Here is a 24,726-nt window from a genome sequence, read left to right as displayed (position 1 = left end):
TGTCTCACAATAACGTAGAATTTCCCCCTCGGGGATTAATAATAACAATTAAACATTTCCATTGTCCCAGAGATAGAAATGTGCTTCAAACTTTGTCTGCTGCCATTATTTGATTGTATCAGATCCTTGTGCTTTATTTGATCCCACGTTCCCCATTTGGAACTACTAATCCGTTAACATCGATATAAGCAGTCACTTAATCAAAGAAATTAACAACATATTTGAAAAATAGCACACATAACATTCAAGAAACAGTAACCATATATTTTTATGTTTTTCTTTTTTTTTTACGATAATATCTTTTGAATACGCCAAAGCATACGACGAATACAGTATGAGATTTAATTTGGAGGTTAACTCTACACTCTTATTTTGAAGTTAATAGCTTCATTACCGGTTTCGCTGTCTCTGGATCACGTGACGCATCTGAAAAACGCTGGTCGTTGTTACGACAGACTCCTCCTCCGTATTCACATCTCGTTGGCTGACTTTTACAAGGGACACACCCACGCTCTGCTCTGCTGTTTCTGACCCAATGGTTAAAACTGAATAGTCATATCATATTCTCTACATAAATAGTTTTCCCTCTAGTTACGTGCTGTCATCTCCTCATACTATTTCACGAGGCAGGACAGAAGTCCCTTTGGTCAGTGGGCCTTCTAAACAGGTGAAGCATTTGATGCAAATAAATTCTTAACGATTTCCCCCTCAGATGGGTCAAAGGACAGGATCATACAGAACAGCTTCTTTGGTAAGTGTAGTGTTAACGCTGTCTCATTAAAATTAGATTAGATAACCATCTTTATCGAAAACACAACGCTGTACAAGTTACTATGAAAGAGCATAACACAAAACAACAACCATAATACACATCAAATAATGCCTTCAGCCAATGATGGAAGATACAATAATGTGATATGATACAACCACTTTATTTTATTTTTTTTACTTTTTTTTGTGATAGATCATGAACATCACTAAAACTTGTAATTGGTCTTTTGTAGTAAAAATAAAATAAAACCAATAGGATAGAACTGTTGACCTCAGATACAGCCCATTAAATCTGTGTGAATGTAGTATTAGTGGTAAGTGAATTGGTTCAGCTAACATTACACCCATAACTTTTGAGTGCTGTATTGATTGTCTGCTGGCTTGATTTGGGTCAGCCCCGAATCATATTGACTAAATAAAACCGACAGACCAAGCCCCTACAATCTAAACGGTTGTTTCTTTCTATTTATAAGTGGATGTTTGATAGCAGCTCATATTAAGCTGGAGACATTAAGTGGTATGGCCTGGCTGAACGTGGCATAAGGGACCTTGTGTGGTGAGTGTAGTTTAAGTTGTTTTACATTTTTCCACTCTTGAATGTTCCTTTCTCATGATCTGTACCTCAGTATACAGTTGTTACAGCTGTTACCAAACGTGCTATTGTTTTAACAAAATATCTTAATTTATTAGTGCGTTCATGGTTACCTGTTTCTAAAGCTTGAACATAAAAGTCTGCATATTTGCACGTTTATTATACAATGATCTTATTTATAAAATAAAAAAGACAAAAGGTAAAATACACACTTTGTGTAGGACATCTGGTATTTATCCTTCAGTGAGTCATGTTTTTTTTTTTTTTTTTTGCCATTTAAAGTCAGCAATGAGCCATTAATCCTGCAGATACGTTAAAGTCTAGTGTCATCAAAAAAAAGCCCGTCATAAGCCTGAGTATCATTGATCATTTATTGATTTATTCAATTTGTTACTGACATGGCATAGAGGTTAATATTCAAATAGCTTCTTCTGCTAGGAGCTTTTGTGTAAAAGCATATGTGCGTACAGTTCACATACACAACAACAGACCACCAACAACAACATGTACATGTAAAACAGTGTGTGTTGCAATATCTCATTCCAGCAGTAGGTGGCAGTAATATCTCATAAGAAGCTGCACAACACATTTTTCTCCTATCGCTATCGCACCGTTGTTTCTTATTTCTGTCTGATACAAACAAAGTCAGTATCAAGAAAATAAAGATAATTTCTAGTATGGAATTTGTCCAATTTTTGATCAGTTTTTTTAGATCAATGACGAAGCTGTGCTGAATGAAAACACATGCATACCTCAAAAATATATTTTTGGTGAATACATGAAGTTTAACTTGTCACTTCCCTTATCCCCAGAGTGGATCAAATATAGCCTACTACCAAACTGGAGCATGAAGTCATGATACTCATAACGGGGGTCTTTTAAAGGCCCCCCTTTCCGCTTTCATCACACCTTCAGTTTAGCCTTTGACTTCTCTCTTCAGGTTCTTGACCTCCTACCCTTGCAAACAGACTCTGTAAATCACTAACAGGTGCATGTGGAGCTGTTTGTGTCTGTGGGGATGTGTGTGTGTGTGTGTGTGTGTGTGTGTGTGTGTGTGTTTTTAAGTGCGTGTGTTCCCTGTGTCTCCTCTTCCAGGACGGTGCATTCTATGCTCATGAGTGATGTCTGAACCAGAGTTTCTCTCAGACAGAGAGGACGACTATAAGTTTCTCCACAGCATGCTGATGGAGAAGAAGCTCCACCTGCTCTTTAAGGTCAACACACATTTGATGATTTCATGTGATATATTTATGAAAATCACTAAAAAACAAAAGTCTGCAGGTAGGATGTGTACAAAGATGGTTTCATATTATAATTATTCAAATGTAATTATTATATTATAATTATATAATATAAAGAGTTTTAAAAAACATTTAAAATACTCCATAACCGGATAAGCCAGTAAAAGGTAAAATACAGAGAAAATACAAATGTAATAAAAGTAAGATTACAAGAATGCTTTATGTGAAAGTGAATCCCTGTCAGAATAACACTATTGATTCTAACTATTTACAGTTAATACATTAATAATGCATTCACATGCAAGTGGTCGCAGCTCAAGATTGACCTCATTTAAACTGCTGTATCATATTCACTTCCTGTTAGTTATACTTATAACATGGTGCATATTCTAAAGGATGATTTAATTGTTAATAATTACAAAAAACAGTTACATCAACATTAATGAAAGTAATAAATTCATTAATTAGTTTAGTCAATATATGGAGTTTATGCTTTAAAAAAAAAAGTAGGCTACATAAAAGACGTTGTACCTGATTTGGAGCAAGTATTTGAAACAATTGCATTCTATTAAATTAAACGGATGTTGCCAGCAGCAGCAATAGCAGAAGTAGCTGATTTTGGATAAATCGTCAACGTAAAGTTGAAAGGGTATTTTTACTGCTTTAAACAACGTTACTGTTATTGGCTTCTTCTTCAACTTGGCAGATCCATGAGCGTTTGAAGCGCTTTGAGGAGCGAAGCCCAGTACCCGTCCAGGAGAACGCAGCGAGTCTGGCCTCAGATGTAAGAGACGCCCTCCAAACGTCTTTTACAGAAAGACGCAGACAGTTTGACAGCAGGGGAAGCAGGGAAATGTTTTTGTTTTTTTGTCATTTAAAGTGATTCTTCAGATATACTGATGACTTTCCTGTCATACAGAATCACAAGTGGAACATACATCCTGTCTCATGTGATGAAATTTTCACTCAAATCTCTATTACAGTTTGAAAGGCAGCGTTTCAGAGCAGATACCATTTTGTATGTGTGTGCCAGGAGTAAGTCACAGACAGTATAGCCGAGCAAAGGTTGCTAAAATCATTTAGTGTATAGTCCGCACGCTTAGCTTCAGATCTAAGATGAAGTGACAGTAGAGAGTACTCCCACTGATGCTGCAACTCTAGACCAGTCACTGTTCCCCTTAGATATGCATCATATTCATTTACCAGTCTTCATCATTTCTGTTAGCAACCATTGCTCCATTATTTCCATTTTATCCCACTGACTTCTTTCTAGCATTATTGTACTATATTTATTTCTGGATTTTTCCCCCCCCTCGTAATCCTGGGCCATGTGTTAAAGAAACATGTTCTTCTTACATTTTTCCCTTACTCTCTGCTTCCATCCTTTCACCAAAAGTCCCTCTCCCATTTCACATTTCTTTCCCTTAACTCTCCAGTTTTCCTCCTGTTGCACTCTTCTGTCCTCTGACTTTATCCAGTGTCAGGCCTATTCAAATAACAGAAGGGTCAGATTTGACAACGAGTGAGGTGCCAAGGGTTAATTGAATTATCAGTGTCAAACTGAAAAAGCTATAAATACAAACGTGTCACGACCTGACCGATATGAGGTTTTTGGGACGGATACAACATCAATATTAGCAGGAGAAAAAATATGGAGATATGTATGATATCGAAATATCGGCCGATATCTTTCTTTGATAAAACCCAAACTTGATAGACAGACAGACAGACAGACAGACAGACAGACAGACAGACAGACAGACAGACAGACAGACAGACAGACAGACAGACAGACAGACAGACAGACAGACAGACAGACAGATAGATAGATAGAAAGTTTTTACATGTTTACAACTGCAACCGATGACTTTTCTTTTTCAGAGCACATGAATTATTATTTACTGTCAGGTTTATTTACAATTTCAACCAAAATCTTAAAAAGTGTATCTAGAGGAAATTACCTACTCTACCATTAATGTTGCTCTCTAACAAGTTTTTGTAAGTTTGACTTTCCCAAATAGTCTTTCTTTTTAACACTATCGATTGTGATGAATTGCCTAAAAACTTTTTTTTTTTTTTTTACTAAACCATGTATGATCAAATTTGTGTTCTCTATAGCTGTGTTTAGACCATGAGAAGTTATCTCTCTCAATAGAAGAAAGCTTCATAATTATTATTTTTTGTATGTCTTCTTCTCAATTCTATTTTGTAATATTTAGGGCTAGATTGAGGTTGTTAAATGATCTGTTTTAGTCAGTGGCTGCCAATTGGATAGGTTAACCATTTGTATTGTTACTCTTGCCATGTTCCCATAGTGTCTATTCACCCCTCTCCTCTCCATCTCTTTACCCTCTCCTCCTTTGCTCTAGATTTGGTTTGACAGCAACTCTCCGCCTGGCTTAAATCATCAGGACCCGCTGTTAGGGCCAAACCATGCGTCTGTTTCCTCTCAGAGAGGCTTCTGTTTGCTCACAGTGGAAACTAATGACCTTCATGCATTGTGTCTCTGGAGTGTGCCTCCACATCTTGAAGCAGTAGAAGTCATTACAGTTATCTGCTTGACAAGATGGGCGACTACGCACACAGTCCCTCTGCCTCTTCGCTTTCTGTCGATGGTCAGGGCTGCTCTGTTTTAGCTGTCGCCGCAGTTGTCGTGTAGGCTTGAACATTAGGGAGTATTTTTTTTCCAACAGTGACTTAATGACAAAAACCAAAGAAAGTAACATGTGAAGTGAAAAGCATGATAAGGTGAAGAAGTAGTTATAGAAATAAAGACAGTAATGTTAACATGCCCCGTCAAATTTGACTCTTGTCTATGTCTGCTTGTTTCTCTGTATTCGCTGTTCTACAGTAACCTCACCCAGACCATGATATAAATGTTTTCCTCTAATTATCAAAAATCTAACCATCACTCATTTCCTCTGCTTCCAGTTGGTGGATGAGCTGTTACACCAGAGTTGCAGAGATGAAGCCAAAGAACTGGTTGACCTTGTTTCTAAACCCCATTTTATGGTGAAAAGTATTTTCTTTCATGTTGATGTTATGTTGTAGAAAATTTGAGCAGCTCAAGAATCCAAATGACAAAAAAAAAAAAAATTAAGGATGATTTGCTATCAAAAATGATCATACGTTTTAATTGAATTCGTTACAAATGTGGCAGACGAAGTAGCCTGATATTTTTATGTGGCATCTTCGGACATTTAATTAAACTATCCAGTAAGTCTGTTATCCTGATTTTGGTCAATCTAATGTGTACAATCAATCACAGAGCTAGCTTTGTACTCTGCTCCTGTTTTCAGCTTTTATTCAACAGTAAGAAATTCCACACCCACTTAAATGTGGTATCAATACTGTCATCCAACATCTCTTGGCAACTGAATACATCATAATATTTCAAAATATGCATTACTTCTTAATCCATTTAATATTACTACACAAACACAATCTCCTGTCTGTGATGATACTGTTAGACTGAGCCTTGTTGGGTTTTGTGACATTGAAGCAGATCACTTAATTGCTGTTCACGTGGATCATTGTTTGCTTCCTTGTACTTCAGTGCCTCAGCAGATCATTATAGTATAAGAAAACACCTGATGAATGGTGTGGTAACATGTTTAGTCACTCTTATAGAAATAGCTAACACTAGAGCAGTAATTTCAGCTGCTAATTCTCCTGCTGTCATGCTCCATCGGAGCTGTTCTGAAGCTGTTAAGACGCCCGAGCACATTAAATGTCTCGTAGTATTCTGTTTCCTACATTCTGCTCTTATATGGGTCACACAAAGTGACAAATTCGTTCAACTGTAAATTGGATTCAACTTGATTTCACCTCATCATTCTGCCTGCTGAGGGGTGCTGACATCTTTTAACCACACTGGCACTGAAGCTAATCTACTCCCTAGCTATGTTTATTAGTGTTCACTCATGTAGAGGCCGAGACTCCTCAATGCATTTTTCCTTTTTTCTGATCTGCTGACAGTTATATTTCAGACACACACACACACACACACACACACACACACACAGCGTAGAGTTTTCCAGTGAGCTGCAGAAGTCGTAGCGTTTCATAATGAGGAGCTGAGGCCCTCCGAGAACTAACAAGTTTGTTTAAACATTTTAATGACCAGTTTGTTCTTGGCTTAAATGCAGGAGCTCACACATACTTTTTAAGGCTCAAGGTTTAATATTCTGTAAATTAATGTTTGTTTTTTTAGAAAATCTGTCTCTGAAAGTGGCCAGAGACACATTTCTCACGCGTTGGCAGTTTCTAAGCAGATCCACTGTTGACGGACCCGGGATAACAAGTAGACTAACTGACGGATGGATTGGCTGATTGTTAAAATTAAGCTGATGAGCAGATGTTCCAGTCCCTCGTCTCCTTCTTTCTTATTACAGTAAATTCACTTTTATTGGATTTGCACTCTTGTCCAGAAAAGGACTGATCCAGAATATTGTTTTTCTGCAAACAAACTTGGAGTTTTGACTCTGCCAAAGTTAACAAATACTGAACTTAAATGAACTGTCCGGGCATTGATAGTCAGTCATATATCACTTGACAGTCCTACTTTGGAGAGGTATATTTTTTCCAGACGTGTGATGTTTGTGTCGAGCCAGTGTGACTGCAGACAGGCCGAGTTAGGAGGGGGTTGCTTTCAGGTGGCCCACAGGCTGGCAGTACTTTGAAAATTAAATTAAATTTGGCATTTTTGTACGGGCAAAAAGTAAGTCTTTGACCATAAAGAAAGTACTGCTTTGGATTAAAATGCTTTAGTGAATGCAGGCCCACCAAATGTTTTACTATTTAATCATTTTTACAATGTCAACCAGGATTTTAGGCTTAAAACCTAAAATGTGGCTTGTAAACGTGCATCTGTTGAAAGATAAATGTTGTTATTTTGTGAGCTCCATGAAGACAAGACACAGATACGTGATCAGACTGTTAAAAAGATTACTCTAGTATTTGATCGTAATACCTTTTTTTTTTTTAGGAGGATACACTCTCCAATGCCAAATCTTTCCCCAAAGACTCCTTAATGCTAATTGTTGTAATTCCTTTTTTCATGTACAGAGTGTCCTGTTTGTCCATGACGCTGTAGCTCAGAGAGACTTTGAGCCTACTCTGCCACCCATACCTGATGACGTCCTGGACAGCGACGAAGATACAGTCAAAATTGTCAGTCTGGTCAAAACCAAAGAACCTCTGGTCAGTGAAAACAATCTCACACTTCGACTGCAAAGGCATTTTTTTAATGTTATTGCCTGTATGGCTAACATCAAAAGCTGCACAATTTACAAAATACACTTCTTTGACTTCTTACTGAGTGTTGAGTAGATCGGCACACTTTCACTGTGATTTCTGATCAGGGTTAAAGCTTACATGAGGTTATCTTAGCATTACTAATGACCCATAGACTGTATAAAACAGTCTCATTGATGTCACCCATAAGTTTCTGAAGCGCACTTTTGAAGCCCATTGATGCCGGTCACAATTTTGTAATTGCTTAACAAAACTTTTGATCAAATAAGATACAGGCAACGAGCTGGACATTAGGCGGGCCCTCGCCTCCTAGGAAACAGCTACAACCTGTTCCTTAAGTCATACCAGTGACACCCCTAATTATTCACAACTCTTAGCTTTCATCAAAACTAAGGAGTTGTGAAAAATAGTGTGTCTTGCTGAAGACGTGAACTGTTCATGCCAAATGAATATATCGAAGCAAGCTGCAAACATGTTTATTTCAACTTTAAAAATTTAAATATTAAAAATGGGTGTGCTTCTGACTTTTGGAGCTAGCCTCAAGTCAACACTCAAGGAACTGCACTATTTCTCACTTCCACATAGGCTTCAGTTTTCATAATTGGTGGACCCCTAGCCTGGCTATGATGGTTATTGGGTTCAAACAAAGATAACATGTTCTATCTTGTATAACATGCAATCATTGGAGCCGTTCATACACATTCATTTATTTATTTTTTCTTTTGAGCGAGGCAGAGGAAAACAGGGAAACATATTTCCCTCATTTCAAATCATTTCGCTGAACTACGATAATGATCTGCCAACTTCTGTCGTATTTTTATCAGTGTACATGCAATCAAACTTCTCTTCTATCTAAATCTCACCAAATCTGATGAACAGCAATAATTTTCCGAATCATAAACTACGTCATAAAGTTAAAACCTCTCATGTAGAAAGCCTATAAAACTGGGATAAATCTTTGCAAAACATTTTTTTTGCCATTGTCACACATCTTAACTCAGCTTTACAAACTATGACACGAACTTAAAATATTTTTTCACTCTGTCCATCAGAACAACTGACATGGCTCTGTAAATAGGAACAACTGTACTGCATGTCGGCCTGTTTCTAATAGGTTCTGTGTAACAACTTACACAAATGTAGTTATTTCAGTGAAGATTACCGTGAAATAAGGCAACTGCATTCACAGTATATGTGCAATTTGTCCTGCCACAACATCTGACCAGCACAGGCAGTTCAAAGCAGAAAACCTACCCTGAGGTTTCTCTAGCGACTGGATTAATGTCATGTTGTCAAGCAGCGTGACTGCTAAAGATGTGAATGCCAAGGTGTAGCAGGTCTGCAGCTCTTGGACTGGATCTGTTCCTGCAGCAGCCTGGATCCCCTTTGTGTCTGGACTGCTGCTCACTTTCCTTAACCAGGAATTTACAGAGTCAATTCTTCCACATCTTTGTTGCCATATATCTGTTGTGACACACCGCATCATTTCAGAATGGTGTGTGCGTATGTTTTTTGCACTGCGTTCAAATGAATTGGAATAACATCCCAGGATATGCTAAGATATCCCTAAATCTCACGGTCCCTTATCAAACCTAGTATACTTGATACTACCTGACTTTTCTGCCTGATTCCACCTTAATCCAGGCCATTGTCCTTTATATCTGGGATTTCCTGGATCAACAGAAACTAGACTGGAAACTAATCAGAGCACAAAGGTTACAAACGATCGCCAAATATGCTAAATCCTTCGATTTTCTATTTTAGTAACAAAAAAAACGTTTGACAAAGCTTTTGTATCTGCATGTGGATCAAGGTATCCATAAAATACGTAAAGTGACAGACAGCTGTGAGATGCATGTGCCAGATTGTTTTCCACTAAAGCCGGTCCAGCAGTTTATTAGAAAATATCAGAAATAATCAAAAATGCATTCACACACAGTTAAAATTCGTTTTAAAAATTCCTGGAGGAACATCAAAAAGTAAGCACTCATTTCTTTGCATGTGACCTCAGTTTTCCACCAAATTGAACTGAAATGCTTGAGATACTGTATCTTACTGACAAAGCGACCATCATATCCCTCGCAGCAAGTTGACTGATTCATAAAATATGATCTTAATAAAATAGAAGCATCATTTATCCATGATGGAGTATTTTCGACAGTGTATACTGTATGTGTGTATGTATATGTGTTTTAGCTTTGAAGGGGGATTGTGCATGAGGACCAATAATAGAGAACATACTTTTGTATTGATCCCAACACTAGATTGGACGGGGGACTGACCTTTTTCTGACATGCTCTCTTTGATTGATCCAACATGTTCTAGTTTTCCAGACAACAGAGTTACACCCGAGCGTGCGCTGATTGTAGCCATCTCCATAAGATGCTCTTTCCATTGCGATTTGCTTCACATCAATAACATCTGTTGAACATAATGCTGATTTGGGTAACCTTTTCCAGCGCTTTGTGTTTTACATGAAGGCAGTTGGCTGAATGTGTCCGTGCTGATACAATAAGCTTCCCCTGGACTCAAGTGACTCTGAATATATCTGGACTGTAATGAAATCAACATGTTATTATGTTACTGCCCAAAAATTCCCCTCTTGTTTGTGTGTTTGTCTTTCTATCTCTTATTCAATAATCTCTAACCCCAAGGGGGCAACCATTAAACGGGACAGAGCCACTGGGGCTATTGTTGTGGCGAGGATTATGAGAGGAGGTGCTGCTGATAAAAGCGGTGAGCTGAAAAAGTGCTGCATGAAAGTCGCATCCATTCCTGTGCCTTTGAATAAAATTGTACTAATGTGTGCATAACAGATTTGTTTTTATTTTATTTACATTTGTATTCCCAACATTTTTAAGGCCTGATCCATGAAGGAGATGAGCTGAAAGAAGTAAATGGAGTCTCGCTGGAGCACAAAAAGCCAAAGGAAGTCCTTCCTCTTCTGGTCAGTCTCACCTCCATAGCTTACCTGATTGAGTGTCTGTTCCTTTTTTCTCTTCTCTTCTCCTTCTCCTCTTGTCTTGTGTCTTATAGTCTCTTCTTTTCTCTTCTTATTTCTTCCCTTGGCTATGTTTCTGACTTCAATGTAATCGTATCAAGGATTATGTTGGCAGTATTTTATAACTTCAATTGTCAGCAAATACAGAACGTCCAGCCAATCTTTCAATTTTGGAGAATGTTCCTCACTTTTATTCTGCTGCATTCACACATCAGCTCACCCCGACTTCATGCAGAAAATGTTGCTCAGAAGCTGCATTAAAAAATAAGGGGGTGAAAAATGTGGCTGTTTGCATTCCTGACTAGTTCAGAAACTGCTTCGGGCTTTTGTGTGTGTGTGAATACGGCGTCCTGTAAAGCTATAACCATGCACTTTGCTTAGGTTAGCATAAAGACAGAGAGAGTGCAACAGAGAGAAAGAATATACCAAGAGTGTTTCTTTCTTTTTAACCTTTAGCACTACAAGTTTTGTTGTGATTAATTATTAAAGTGGCTGGTAGGCTGCTGTTATTATGTTGGTACCAAACAAAGGTAGACATTTCCCCGTGCTCTCCATCTTTACATCATATCATTGCTATCTAACTTCACATTTAAACTATACAGGTATCACACTTCTCACCCAATTATCTCCAAGAAAATAAAAAAGATTGGAACTGAATTATTCCCCAAAGCTTCAGACTTCTCCTTGTGTTGTTCTTGTGCAGGATTGTTCTCAAGGTGAAGTGAAGTTCGTAATCATTCCAGCCTCATCCAGCAGAGAAATGTCCCCTCATAAGAAGAAGGTACAGTAAGGCATGCATAATCTGTGACGTGTGTATTTTAATATGAGCAAGCAACACTGCAGCATGTGCCCACATGGTTTCAGTAAAAGGGGATAAAATCAGTGGTATTTTGCATGTTTGGTTTTTATTCTGTATCTTTGCTACAATGCTGCCAATGCAGCATGATGTCAGGGAGTACATTTACATCAGATCAGTCAAATGAGACACATACAGTACTTTTATAATATCAAAGAAAAACTGATCATTTTACACTTCTCACATGTTTGACTGCAGACACTCAACAATAACAATCTATTCACCTTATGCTGAATCACTGAACTAACAGAATCCTCTTTTGTTTAGATTTCTGGGCCACTATCATCACATACATGAAGTGGATGTCCAAGACATTCGAAACAATCAGTGCAGGGAGAATTTTTAAAGGATCATGATAAATGATTGTCTTTCATCATGGTCATATTTCAAACGTCTACACTCACATGTGCTTAAATGCATCTCTAGATGAGTTCTCTAGCTGCAGAACAGAAAGACACAGACAAAACATGGATTGTCTTTGTCAACTTCTAGTCATCTTTTAAGGCTAAAACTATACAAAATATTTTTTCCTTAGGTGTACTTGCGGCCTCTTTTTGATTATGATCCTCTTGGGGATCCTGCAGTTCCCTGTAAAGACGCAGCATTAGCCTTTAAAAGAGGCGACGTCCTCCAGATTGTCAGCATGGAGGACGACACCTGGTGGCAGGCCTGTCATGTCGGAGGCAGCAGCACTCAAGCAGGACTCATCCCCTCCAAGCAGCTTCATGAAAGGTTGCACGTCTTGCTCTTCTATAAAATCTTTATGACATAATGTCTGAATGCTATTTAGATGTCTTGTGTTTTTTTTGCGCAGGAGAGTTGCACTACAGCGACCTAAAGCTCTGTTCAAGCCTCGACGAGTCAAACCCCAAGGTGATGAGCCAACGCTGTTCCATAAAATCAGTACATGAAAGGAATAAAACCTTTTAACACTTTCCAATAAACACATTTGTGGTCCGTTAGTGCTGAGCTGAGAGGTGACAGGTCACGTCTCAAGATCAGGGTCATGGTTGAGCTCTACTGCTCTGCTGTTGCACTCACCACATTTGTTTTCTCCACATGCTGCACAGATGAGGGAGAAGGTAATGTTTGTCTGGGTTAATTTGCTCTGGAACACTCACCTTCAGCATAATTCTAATAACATGAAAGACATGTACGTTTTTGTGTTTTGGTTGTTAAAGATTTACAGAGGTGTATTATCTAAAAACAATAACAGTATTTCCTCAAATGCATCATGTTTTGTCATCATCATGTTTAGATATAAATAGTTTTATTGTAGTTTGAGCGCATTATTTTCGAACTGTCCTCTCATGTTCTTACTTTATTTTTTGTTTTCCAGTAATGGAGGATGTAGACTACAGAGCAATAACGGGGATCCACATTGGTGAGATGCTGAACTTGTTAAACATCAGTTTCACTGATACTGGGAAATACTGTAGATCGGTGAAAGTAAAATTCTATTTGGACATAACTGCTCAAAGCATTGATCTTTAGGAAACTGTAGTTTATTTCAAGTTTAAATATTGATGAACCAGGTTTTATGTTGATAGTTTTGTGGTTTTTAGATTTATGGGAGAAAACGCAAACAGCAAATGTGGTTTTAGTCTTCACAGTGTTCTGTTGGTCTTGATCTCATGGATTGGATATGATGTATATCAGCAGTGTAGGATGTTCATATGGTTTATATGGGTGTATGCATTTCAGACTGATTATTAAAGGGTACTTTACATCTGTTCACAGGGTCATTACATATTTTATCAGTTCAGTCTAGGCTTTAATTAACATGCATTTCATTTTATCTCAGGCCAGTTTCCAGCTCACGACATGGTTCAGACTCTGTGTTACCTCATTGTCTGGCATAAACTTATTGATGCTGCGTGACCAAACGACTTCATGTAGAGCACTCAAGAGAGAGAGAGAGAGAGAGAGAGAGTGTGTGTGTGTGTGTGTGTGTGTGTGTGTGTGTGTGTCTGTGTGTCTGTGTGTAGATAAACCAGACAAAGCATTGTGAAGCACTTTCTTGTTGTGAGTTAGATGACGACCACCTCCTGCTAAATAGCTAGAGCTGCCACAGCTAGCATAATGCATTTGTCCCCTGTAAAACAAAATGTATTGTTATTACACTCTTTTTTTAATGAACAAGCCATAAACAGTGATAGCCATCTTTTTTTGCCACAGCCATAACTGTTTTCTTCTGCTTGCAAGGCTTTGCACTAAACTAACCTGTAGTTTATAATTTGAAAACCCCTGTGGATTACAACAAAAAATCAAACATTTTTCTTGTCTGTCGCAAACCCCACTCATTCCAATTTTCTTCTTAAGTGTTTTATAAGACAAGCCAAACAAATCAAGAGCTAATCAGCTCTTAAAGCCACAAATAATGAAATACAAAAAAGTCAAATTCAGATTTAATCTCTCTGTGTTAGTGACTTAATTTCACTCTAAAAAAATATATCCCACCATCAAAATCTTTTCAATGTACCACAAGCTAACAATTCTCATGTGTGCATTTGACTATTTTCAGAATTATTAAGCTTGTTTTAGGTTTGAATGTTTCTGTCAAAAATTGTTGGTTGATTTTAATGAAGTCCATTGGACTTAAAGAAGAGCTTACAATAAAATCAATCTCCTTCAATTACTACCCTAAATATATATACCATGAGGTTAAAGACAATCTAAATTTTCATCATCACCAATGAAGAAAAGACAGAGTGGAATCAATTCAATAGTTGTTTTTCCACTGTTGAACTATTTCTTCTGATGTTAACACTGAATCATTAGGTGCCTCATAAATGCCCTAAAGATCTTGGTGAATTTGTGGAGGATTTATGATACTTCTAAGAACCAAGGGTTTGGTTCTGTATCTTATAATCTTGACAAGAAAAGCTCTGTCGCAATTTTTGCTGCATGTCATCCTCTCATTTCAGTCTTATCTCTTGTCTACCCGTTATGTATTTAATCCATGGAAGAAAGAAATCTCATGTAGCCTTGCCAACAAAAGTACAGCTTTTATGGATGAGAGCGATGACAGAGGAGGAATTCATTGCCAAAATTACTTAAGATTGACAGCTTTTTTTCTCTAGATAATAGGAGAGGATTTTTTCTTGTCTTACATTGGTTAGTGTATTACCTTTTACATTAAGAGTAAAATCATCAGTAAACTCTAATGTAAACATAAGTTTTTAATCTTCAATCATATGGCCGTATTCCTAAAACTAAGCGTGGAGAGGAAATTAACAGATTTGCTTACAAAATGAAATGGCAGCTGACGTCAATGAAAGCCTGGCAGCATCACTTAGCAGCAGTTAACTTCATAAAAGAGAGCAAGCCTGCCAAGCCAGGCCAGACCGCAGTCGCATGGCAGACGATTGCTGTCAGACAGCCTTCAAGCATTGCGAGACAGACTGTATTGTCATCTCTTAACAGGGTTTTGTGTTGCTTATTGTAGTTTTTGGGTGTTGATGGTTTCTTAAATGATGCTGTAATCTTTTATTCTGCCTCTCTTTTCAATTGCAGCACTCAATTCTTTCTGTTATAGTAAGTGGTGCTTTTTAAAATGGTTTCAAGTGTTGCACTTTCAGTCATGTTAAAAGGACATTGATCATGGAATTACATGAATTGCTGAGTAACTTAAGCCACAAATGTCTATTGCTGGAGCACATGAGTGGCATATGCTGTTCTGGTCCCCTCTCGCCGCAGCATATGTCCTCATCTGTGCTGTGTCGGGCCTGGTCCACTCATGTGCCTTGGCATATAACGCATATGAGAGGCATACACCGTTCTGGTCCTCGTGTGCAGCGGCGTATCCTGCATATGAGTATAATATGGCGTTCTTGTCCACTCTTGCTGTGTCAGGCCTGGTCCACTCATTTGCTGAAGCATATGGCGCTCATATTTGTTATGTACTGGGGCATATGCCAAATATGAGTGAACAATGCGATTTGGGTCCGCTGATGTACAGTGTCAGGCCGGCACATGCCCCAGCATATGCAACATACAGTATAAGTGGCATATGCTGGCACATATTATTATTATTATTATACCCTCATGAAAAGTTTTGTTTGTAAATGACTATGTTAAGCCCCTCAAATAACTTATTATATTGTTGGTGAATGACGTGTAAGATGACGTGTACACAGACCTTTGAACTTGGAAGCATAATATTTCCAGTGTCTTCGGATAGTCCACATAAATATTCAGGGGGATATGAGCAAATGTGTCTGAATGGCTGGTGCTAATTTAGAAGTAGTGACTTCCTTGTCAACAGGTGGGGCTGTGACTAAAAAATTAATTTTAATCGTGGATGTACTCAGGGCGGGCCCCGTATCTTGCATGACCAATTTGGTGATGATAGATTACTGTATGTTAGAGTTACAACAATCATTTCATTGGCGGCGTGCCAAAACGTTATCAAACTTTGAGCTCATCACAGTCATGTACTGTGGTGAAACATTGTGGTTCGCACACTTTTAAATCTTGAACTTGTCTACTTTTCTTTGATACCAGACTTGAATTGTTCAGATGATCACCCTCAGACAAGTGCCTTCAAAGAGGGAAGAAAAAAGCCAAAAAATGACTTTGACTGTACGTAGCACACTTCCTGCCCATTTAGTATGGGCATTGTGTTGTTTCTTTCTCATCAAGCTACAAATGGCTCACCACTTTTTGTGCATGTAAGTTAACGACACCCTGAGTGACATTTTGGGGCGCTGTGGATCCATTCAGCGACGGCCATGCACTGAACCTCTTTCATATGTAAAATTTATATAAGGCTGAATTTTGGGTAAAGCTTGGTGAGTTTTTGTGCATGTTAAAGCCCCCAAATAAGCAATTAATTGTGGAGAAGGAGAATAATAACTCCTTCAGTTTCAATAGGTTCCTCACTCTGAGGTTGGTGCTCGGGCCTAAAAATGATGTTATTGCCAAGTTATTGGTCACTGTAAGGATAATCTGTATTGGCTTAAAAATAGTAGAATCTGTAGACCCATACATATTCTGGTTTCTAATAGTTCAATTGGTGGTCACTACAAACTGGTCTATTACCTTGACCTTCTGTCTACACTGAAAGCCCTTAAAAGTTGGTGGCTTATAGCAGAGGTTACATCATCTGATGTTTTGTGAAATTAAAAACACTTGGATAAGTCAGGCAATGCAGTTTAATGAATGTTGTCCCTGCAGTGGTTTTAACAGTTTCTAAAAATGAAAAGCCTCATCGTGTTTGTCCAAGTGAGAGACATGACCAAGTACAAATGGGTTTGAGTCAGAGACAAGACTGAGATATTTAAGTGGTCTTGAGACGCAGGCAAATCTTCAGTGCTTCATAAGCCAATGGTAGGCCGGATATTCTGTTGAAATGCAAAGATGCAGGTTTAATTTAAGACTATTAATGACAGGAAACTTTGGTTTATACGCAAAAAACTTGACTGGTTCTTTGTTTTCAGCTGGTTTAAGAAGAAGCTTTCGGCTCGGGAGAAAGAGCAGCTGGGTCAGAGAAGCAGCACGGGCCAAGAGGTGGAGCACAGGTGTACACAGCACATTTACTGCCCCTACCTATATAGAGGTGATCCCACACTACAGAGACCCCACGGACAGACACCGATTGGTTGTTCTGGTTGGTATGTATGAGCTGGACTCAAAGAAAACAAAACAAGTTCACCATCTTGTGAGGAAAATTTTGCTTTGGAGTACTATTCAAAAAGTTTAGTTTGACAGGTTTCTTTGCTGTCAGCCAGTCCAATATATAACATTTTTAAGAAAATGCTTTTTTGTGGTCAGTTATATCCTGTTTAATGTTATCCCACTGCTTTGCTTTGCCCTCAAAATCAAAACAGTGATGACCCTATTCATTAAAGGACAACATTATTGAAGCTGCAGTTGATCAAAAGGAAAAATAAGTATTGCATAGATGAAGATTTATGCTTCAACTCTTCAGTACATGAACAATTATTTCCCATCAGAACCACGTAAACACTGTCAAAAAACTCAAAGGCAGAATATATTATGTTCTCTTATGTTACTTTGTGGCCCACCCCAAATTCAGTTCTCTGCCAACCCTGCAGACCTGTATTTTGGGCTAAAGCTATCCCCATGGAGTTTTACATTTAGCCTGTTTAATGTCAGATTATGATGCAACTGTTGATCACCTGTGACTGAGGGTTAATGAAGAAAGAAAAGAGAAGAAAAGAAGAGATGTAAGACAAGGGAAAGATAGTAAAACTGAAGGCTGAAGGGGAGAGACACGTTAAACTGAAGAGGTGTTAAACAAGTCCAGATAGAATAGAGATGAATGATAGACGAATGGAGCGAAAGGGACGGATGGATTATGAATAAGATCCCTAATAATGTCAGCCAAGTTCTCCATCATCAAACTAGAACAGTAAAGACAGCCTGGATTTACATGTAAACCTCCTTAATTGCTTTTGAGCTCACCCCGACTCTGCAATACATTTTACTATCTGCTGTAAAGGCTCTTCATTGACTGAAGTTCATTATTAACAACAGTCAGCTTATTAATGATGAGAGCTAGAGACAGGGAAACTGTGGGTTGCTATAGCAGGACCTGCTAGATAGTGTATGACCATGAAGGTTAGAAATGTAACCTTCATCTGGACTTTAAAGCTCCTGTGAGGAGTTGTAAGCTGCTTATGAAACAAACTCAAATGAATACTGATGCCTCATAATGACCTACTGTACAAAAGCAAAAGAGAACATCAGCATAAAGACTGACCACTTCTTAATTGCCGTAAAGGTTCCTACTGTAGAAACCTTAATTTACACTTTTGCACAGCAAATGTTGACAGTGAGTGATACAGTTGACTACATTTATTGACTCTTTCTAACACATTTACAGGACACAATTACTTTGTCTACAGGGATGCCACGATCAACACAAAGGAAAAGTTTCTCAAAGGAGCTTTAAATTAAAAAAAAAGAATTATTGGTGGTAGTGACCTCTCTAAGGCAAACAAACTGAGTAAATGTAAAAACTTTAAAAGTTGCCAAAGAGCCCTTCTCTCTTTTCTCAGTTCTGTGGAGCAGCTGTGGAATTCATCAGCAGTGTTAAAGTGCAGAGTCCATAAACTTGATATTTTGTAATGTATTGAGCTTATGCAACGCTATGATGGAAAAGGCAGGTATGTAAGGAATCCTACTTTGGGACGGTGCTCCATTAGAGTCTGATGCGATCTCATAGTGCACAAATCTGAAAATCCCATATCCTACAAAGTATTCAAGTGTGTATATTGTTGCTCCATCCTGTGCATCCTACACTTAATGACACTGATACTGCATGTGTGGCTTTGCAGATGTCACATTTAGATGTGATGCTATGGAAAAAAAAAATTCAGACTGAAATCACGCCAAAATCAGACCTCAGTCTGACTCTCTTTCACTTCTTCTTCTCAAATGATAAAGACAGACGTGTCACCAGATCGCTAAGCCTATTCGATGTTAGACTTGTCGTGAGGAAAACATTAGTGATTTTGATCTTGGTCTCCAGGGCCTAGCGGCGTTGGCGTAAGTGAACTGAAAAGGAGGCTGCTGATATCCGACCCTGACCACTATGGCGTCACAGTGCCGTGTAAGACAGACATCCAAAACCCTCACCTTTACCTCTTGCCCCCAGTAATGGTTTCTCCTCATTGAAATCTGTGTCAGTCCCCTGTGTTTCTCTTTTTCAGACAGCACACGTGAGAAGAGGAGGCAGGAGAAAGATGGGGTGGATTATCATTTTGTATCCATTCACATGTTTGAAGAGGATATTCTCAATCAAAGGTGCTGTTTTTTAAGGTTTCCATTCCCAGGATGTTAAAAATAGTCCCACTGGTGCTTTGTTCACAAACTCTTCCTCTCTAGCCATTTATGAGGGTAATGTCCTCCCTTTCTGGTAATGTCTGAGTACCATTTCTTGCTGTCTCTCTCTCTTTCCTGTCGGTTTCTGTTTCTCTCTTCCAGGTTTATAGAGTATGGGAGACACAAAGGACACTACTATGGCACTAGTCTAGACTCTGTGCACAGAGTGATGGCTGAGGGCAAGGTGTGCCTTCTGGATTTGCACCCTAGTGTAAGTATTATTTCATCAGAGATGCTAATTAAATTTGTTTTATGTAGCCAACTAAATTTGGATTACTTTTTTCCAATGACATTTTTGAGCCAAAATTATTCATGTGTTCCTGGTAAATCATTCAAACAGGTTCTTACAAAGCTCAAGGTCTCTATGAAACGTAATAGTTTTTATCAAATGACTTGTGGATGATTAAATAAGAAAAAAAACAACGTTTCAGAGGGCCTGCGTGTCACCACTGGAGTCTTAGGTTCCTGGCAGCAGGGTTTCCAATTGACCTAGCGCTCCATCAAGCACGGAATTGGCAGTAGTGCATGGTGGGGAGACAGTGTAGGATCTCAGGCTTCATCCGAGTTTGTTGAAGTGCCTGAGTAAGGGTGGAAAGCATTGACTTTTACATGTGGTACACCCTTAGAATTAAGGTCCACACTTACAAATAAGGCCTGTTGACTTAATGGCATTTTAACACTGTAATGAAGCTCAGCATAAACTATACCTTCAACAAAGACTGTCGTCAGCCGTCAGGATTTGCAAGTGTAGAGTTGACAGATTAGGCCTAACGTTGTTTGTCAATGTAAATCAGACAATCTTTGTTGTTAAATGTTGTTAAACGCATGATTAAAAGTTGAAATTGAATTGGTTGAAATTTCAACCACTGACTTGGATCTGATTCTGCAAAATTCATTTTTTTTTCCTGTCCAAACGTTCTGAACCCATTTGAATTAAACCTGGATATGGTTTGTTCAGCAGTCTAAACAAGGCCCATGTGTAATCAAAGAGGCACATACTGTTCTTTTCCCTCCTCAGGTCAGTGCAGGGCGAAATCAATGTAGAAAGGGAAACAACAGGAAGAACAATAAAATAACAAACATACTGTATCATGTCTGTGGTCTTTGTTGATCTGTTGCATATGACAGCCTGCACATTATTAGACAGCATGGAAAGTAATCCCTCATGGTTTAAATTGTTTTAATCAATTTAACCAGTCTTCAACATTCCTCCGTCAATTTCAATATTTAAGATTATTTAAAATAATGAAAGAATAAGTGAAGACCAAGTCATCTGATTGGACAAAATGCATTCCATGAGTGCTGAGATAAAGAATAACAACACAAGGTCCATTCACCATGTGCATCACCAGGTGTTCTGAATACTGCTTATTACCATTTCACCTGTTGGCCTTTATCTTTAATGAAAAAGCAGATACCTCCAGCTCAAACAGGCCACCAAAGCATGACTGATTAATCAATTAAACCACATGTGTTCAGAACTGGTTTCTCTTGGTTGAGTCCAATGACAAAATGATGAATGATATTAATGCTTTTTTTCTATCATATGCTGCATGTAAAACTTTTCAAAAGCAGTATCACACTGAAGGTTGAATAGTAACAATGACTAATAATTGGTCATTGTTTTTGGTTTTCATTGGTTTGTGCTTTTCTGTTGACATGTGACTGTTGTTGTTGTTTTGTTGAATTTGATGATGTTTTTTTATGGTGGCAGCTAAATGTGTGCAGCATTTGGTCCCAAGAAGAATTCCTCCAAAGGGATAAGAAATTGTATCCCCTCATATCATATTGAATTGTATTTTTTTTTATTTTTGTGTTATTGTATTTTAGCATGAAAGGTCATTCAAGTTTTTTCTTCACAATATTGTAATGTAATTCTAGTAGATCCACAAAATCAACAGATGTCAAAGACCAATTATGATTCTGTTTTGTGATCTTCTTTAAATGTGTTTTTGCCTTTAATGTTTGCAACTATTTAGAAAACTTATTGTACCAAAAATGATTACTACTTACTCTTGATGTTTGGGGTGTCAGATAGCCGAGCGTTTATGCCACATGTAAAATGGCTGTGGCTTCAAAAGAACTCTGATACCAGACTTTACTGCAAAAAGAACTCTATTAACTCCTCCTATAACTTTTTTCTTTGCCACAATAGAAAATAAAGCGCGTGTACATGTCGGAATTCAAACCCTACGTGGTGTTTGTGAAGCCCCCGCACATCGAGGAGCTGCGCCTCACCCGAAGGAGAGCTAAGTTCATCAGTGACGAAGAGAGCAACTCAGTGAGGATCCTCTCAGTAAGAGAAACCTGAACGCAACACACATCTGACACAAGTTCATGTGTGAAGTCAGGTGCTTGTTCCATGTCTTGTAACATGCAGGGCGGAGTGAGGTAAAACTCCCTTACTCATGCCCACACCTTACCTTACACATGGTTGACCCTGTGGTTTGCATTTAAGAGACATTTAAGAGACAGGGGAGTTACAAGCTGCTCGGTGGGTGGCTTCTTGTTCCATAACTTAACGGGAGTGAGTGAGGTGTTCAGGTGTCTCCAAACAAGCACAATTTGTTTGATGGTCGACATATTTCAGACATAACAAAAAGATGCCAGATAACTCTCATAATCCCCATCTGGCTTCCCTCTCACTTTTTGACCCTTACTGCGCATGTTGCCCTTATTAAACCCATCAGGTCACACACCTGGTTTGCAGCCTGGATGGAGTTTGCCCACTGCTAAATACCACAGCCCTGAGATATTTCGAGCATATCTTACAGGGCTGTGCTTTCAACCCATACTACAGCTGTTGTAAAAAAAAGTCCTGCTCTCCGTGACTGACTCCTTGAGCATGTAACAACATTTTATGCCTCAGTATTTACAGTTGAACGGTCATGTGGATCCGTCCCATGTTGTGTTACGATACAGTATGTGCAGATTATGGAGAAAAGACTACTCAGGAGATTTTTCTGTCAGCATATGGTGAGACTGGTGAGACTTCAGCTGCAGTATTTGTTAAGCCCCTTTCATGCACTGCACTCCTGAACATTTCCTTATCCCATCACTGGCGCGGTGCAAACAAAAATGTGTTCTTTTAAAGTCATGGAGAGTTGATGTTTGAACACAGCCGGTGATAGTCGGGAACACAAATGGGCAGGACAATGAAGGGCACGGTTAGCTCTGGTACATAACGTCGTAATACAAAACATACGTGATCATGAAGCTTGCTCAGTTCACAAGACAGGCAGATTTTTTCTTTTTTTTGAAAAGGACGTGTGGTTTGTAGTAATTTTGATACATCCATCACACTCCGGGATTTCTTGAAAAGAGAAACATGGTATTGATTATACTTCATGTAGATGTTTGGCGCATGTGTTGGTGCCGTGTGCTGACTTTGGGGGTCAATCATGTTTGGGCACGGTACAGATTATCTCGTGTGAGCGCACCCTTTCATGCACCGCCCCCTTCCCAATCAGAACCGAGTATTTCATCTGTGCTTTTGAGTTAGGAGAACGTACAAATCTCACACTGTAAGTTTAAGTTTAAATTTTAAAGTCTACATCTGACACTTTTAGGACAGAGACGTGATGTAAAAAAAAAAAAATTAGCCGAAGTGGTAGATTAAGCTAAAGTGTCTGTTATTCAACAACATAATGACCTTTGATATGAAAATGAAGCATTGGCATTACATGGATAGAGGTTGCATTAGTCCTGAATGTATATTTTACTCAACACACTAATCAGATTATAAAATCAGGTTGATTGACATAGTGGGACCTAAATGTAGCATCATGTTTCTAAGTTTTGTTTATCCTGGTTTTCTCGTGTCACAGGAGGAGGATTTCGAGGACATGATTAACTCAGCTGAAACCATGGAGAGCCAGTGCGGTCACTTGTTTGACAAAGTGATTGTCAACGGTGATATCGCTGTGGCGTTAAGAGAGCTGAAGGCCGACCTGAAGAGGATGGAGGAGGCAGACATCCAGTGGATTCCTGCAGAGTGGATTTGCCCCTCTTCTCCAACAAAAGCACGGAGAAGTTGCAGCCATTTGGGTGGCTGGGTTTGAATTTTCTAACCACAAAAGAAAAAAGAAGAAGAAAAAAAAAAAAAACGAGCAAAAGAACAAAAAGAATTGTCTTAATTTCTCCTCATAAACATTGAATTTCTATAATTTTTTTTTGCCATTTGTAATTAAGTCCTGCAACTACCACAGTTTTCCATAGTGTCTACCAGTATGTATAGAATTTGCCAAACAGAATCCATCTCTCCCTCCGTTTGTCTTAGCGCCAGTTTTTCTGTTGGCATCAGGCTGAAATAACGTTGACTCGCAGGATGGAGGAGACGAAAAAAAGTAGGAAAAAAAGGAAACTCTCCAGAGTTTGTGGCTGAGTGTAATCGTCCCCTGCCAAGTCGCAAACATCAGCATGTAATTATTCTGACAGCTGCTGCACTTCAATTAACTGTAATGTACACCAGAGAAATATTATTAGTAGCAGCCAGGGAGACATGCTGCCAACAACAAGCTGAACAAAATAAGGACAGACAGAAGATAAAAGTCCATTAAAGTCTGTGCAGGAAAAAGGAGGAATGCCTGTTTGTTGGCTGCATGTTTCAGGATTGTCCACAGCAGGGGGCGGGGGGGTTTTCAGGTTCCCTTCGGACAGATAAAATGTTATCAAGTTTAATCTCAGGTGCCATTCCAATCAGGGCTGGAAATGTACTTTTTCACCTTCCTGCCACTGTGGCAGGTGGATTAAAAAATTAACCAGCCATTCATTTTATTTTTACAAACTAATGTAATGACGTATAATATTATAATGACTTTTATAGTGTGTATATTCCCATGTTAATGTGTGACGACACCATCCACCCCTCTCAAAAAGAAGCTGTTTTCGAAATCAAAGAGTAAACGAAATCTGAAATGCTGCAAGAGTCAGTTCTTTATTAAAAGGCTTGATCTATCCCACTAACATGACTGAGCTCACAAATATGTACGTGTGTCTTTGTTTAGCAAATGGTTTAATGGTTCATCGTTGTCCATGCGTTTGATCACAGAGGTACAGTAGTTAAAACAGCATTTTAATAATGCACTATTTTGAGTTTTGACTTTCCGCATGTTGAAACCCCATGTCATGCAGATGGTGCCCTTTTTATTTTCTCCAC

General features: G+C 38.6%; 1 protein-coding gene across 1 annotated transcript; it reads left to right on the top strand.

The window, feature by feature from the left end:
• The first annotated feature begins 457 nt into the window (after positions 1-457).
• On the top strand, positions 458-24,325 carry LOC306827571 (MAGUK p55 subfamily member 7-like). The gene is made up of 17 exons (XM_079349485.1): positions 458-751; positions 2,459-2,577; positions 3,311-3,388; positions 5,536-5,616; positions 7,672-7,806; positions 10,515-10,596; positions 10,722-10,807; positions 11,565-11,642; positions 12,253-12,449; positions 12,532-12,590; positions 13,057-13,101; positions 17,159-17,332; positions 19,216-19,296; positions 19,397-19,490; positions 19,671-19,779; positions 21,724-21,864; positions 23,396-24,325. The coding sequence occupies exons 2-17, from the start codon at positions 2,485-2,487 to the stop codon at positions 23,627-23,629; spliced, it is 1,767 nt and encodes a 588-aa protein (XP_079205611.1). The 5' UTR covers positions 458-751; positions 2,459-2,484; the 3' UTR covers positions 23,630-24,325.
• Positions 24,326-24,726: the final 401 nt, after the last annotated feature.

Source organism: Symphodus melops (genome assembly GCF_947650265.1).
Source record: "Symphodus melops genome assembly, chromosome: 7".
Classification (NCBI taxonomy): Eukaryota; Metazoa; Chordata; class Actinopteri; order Labriformes; family Labridae; genus Symphodus; species Symphodus melops.
This window is presented reverse-complemented; position numbering and strand designations above follow the sequence as displayed.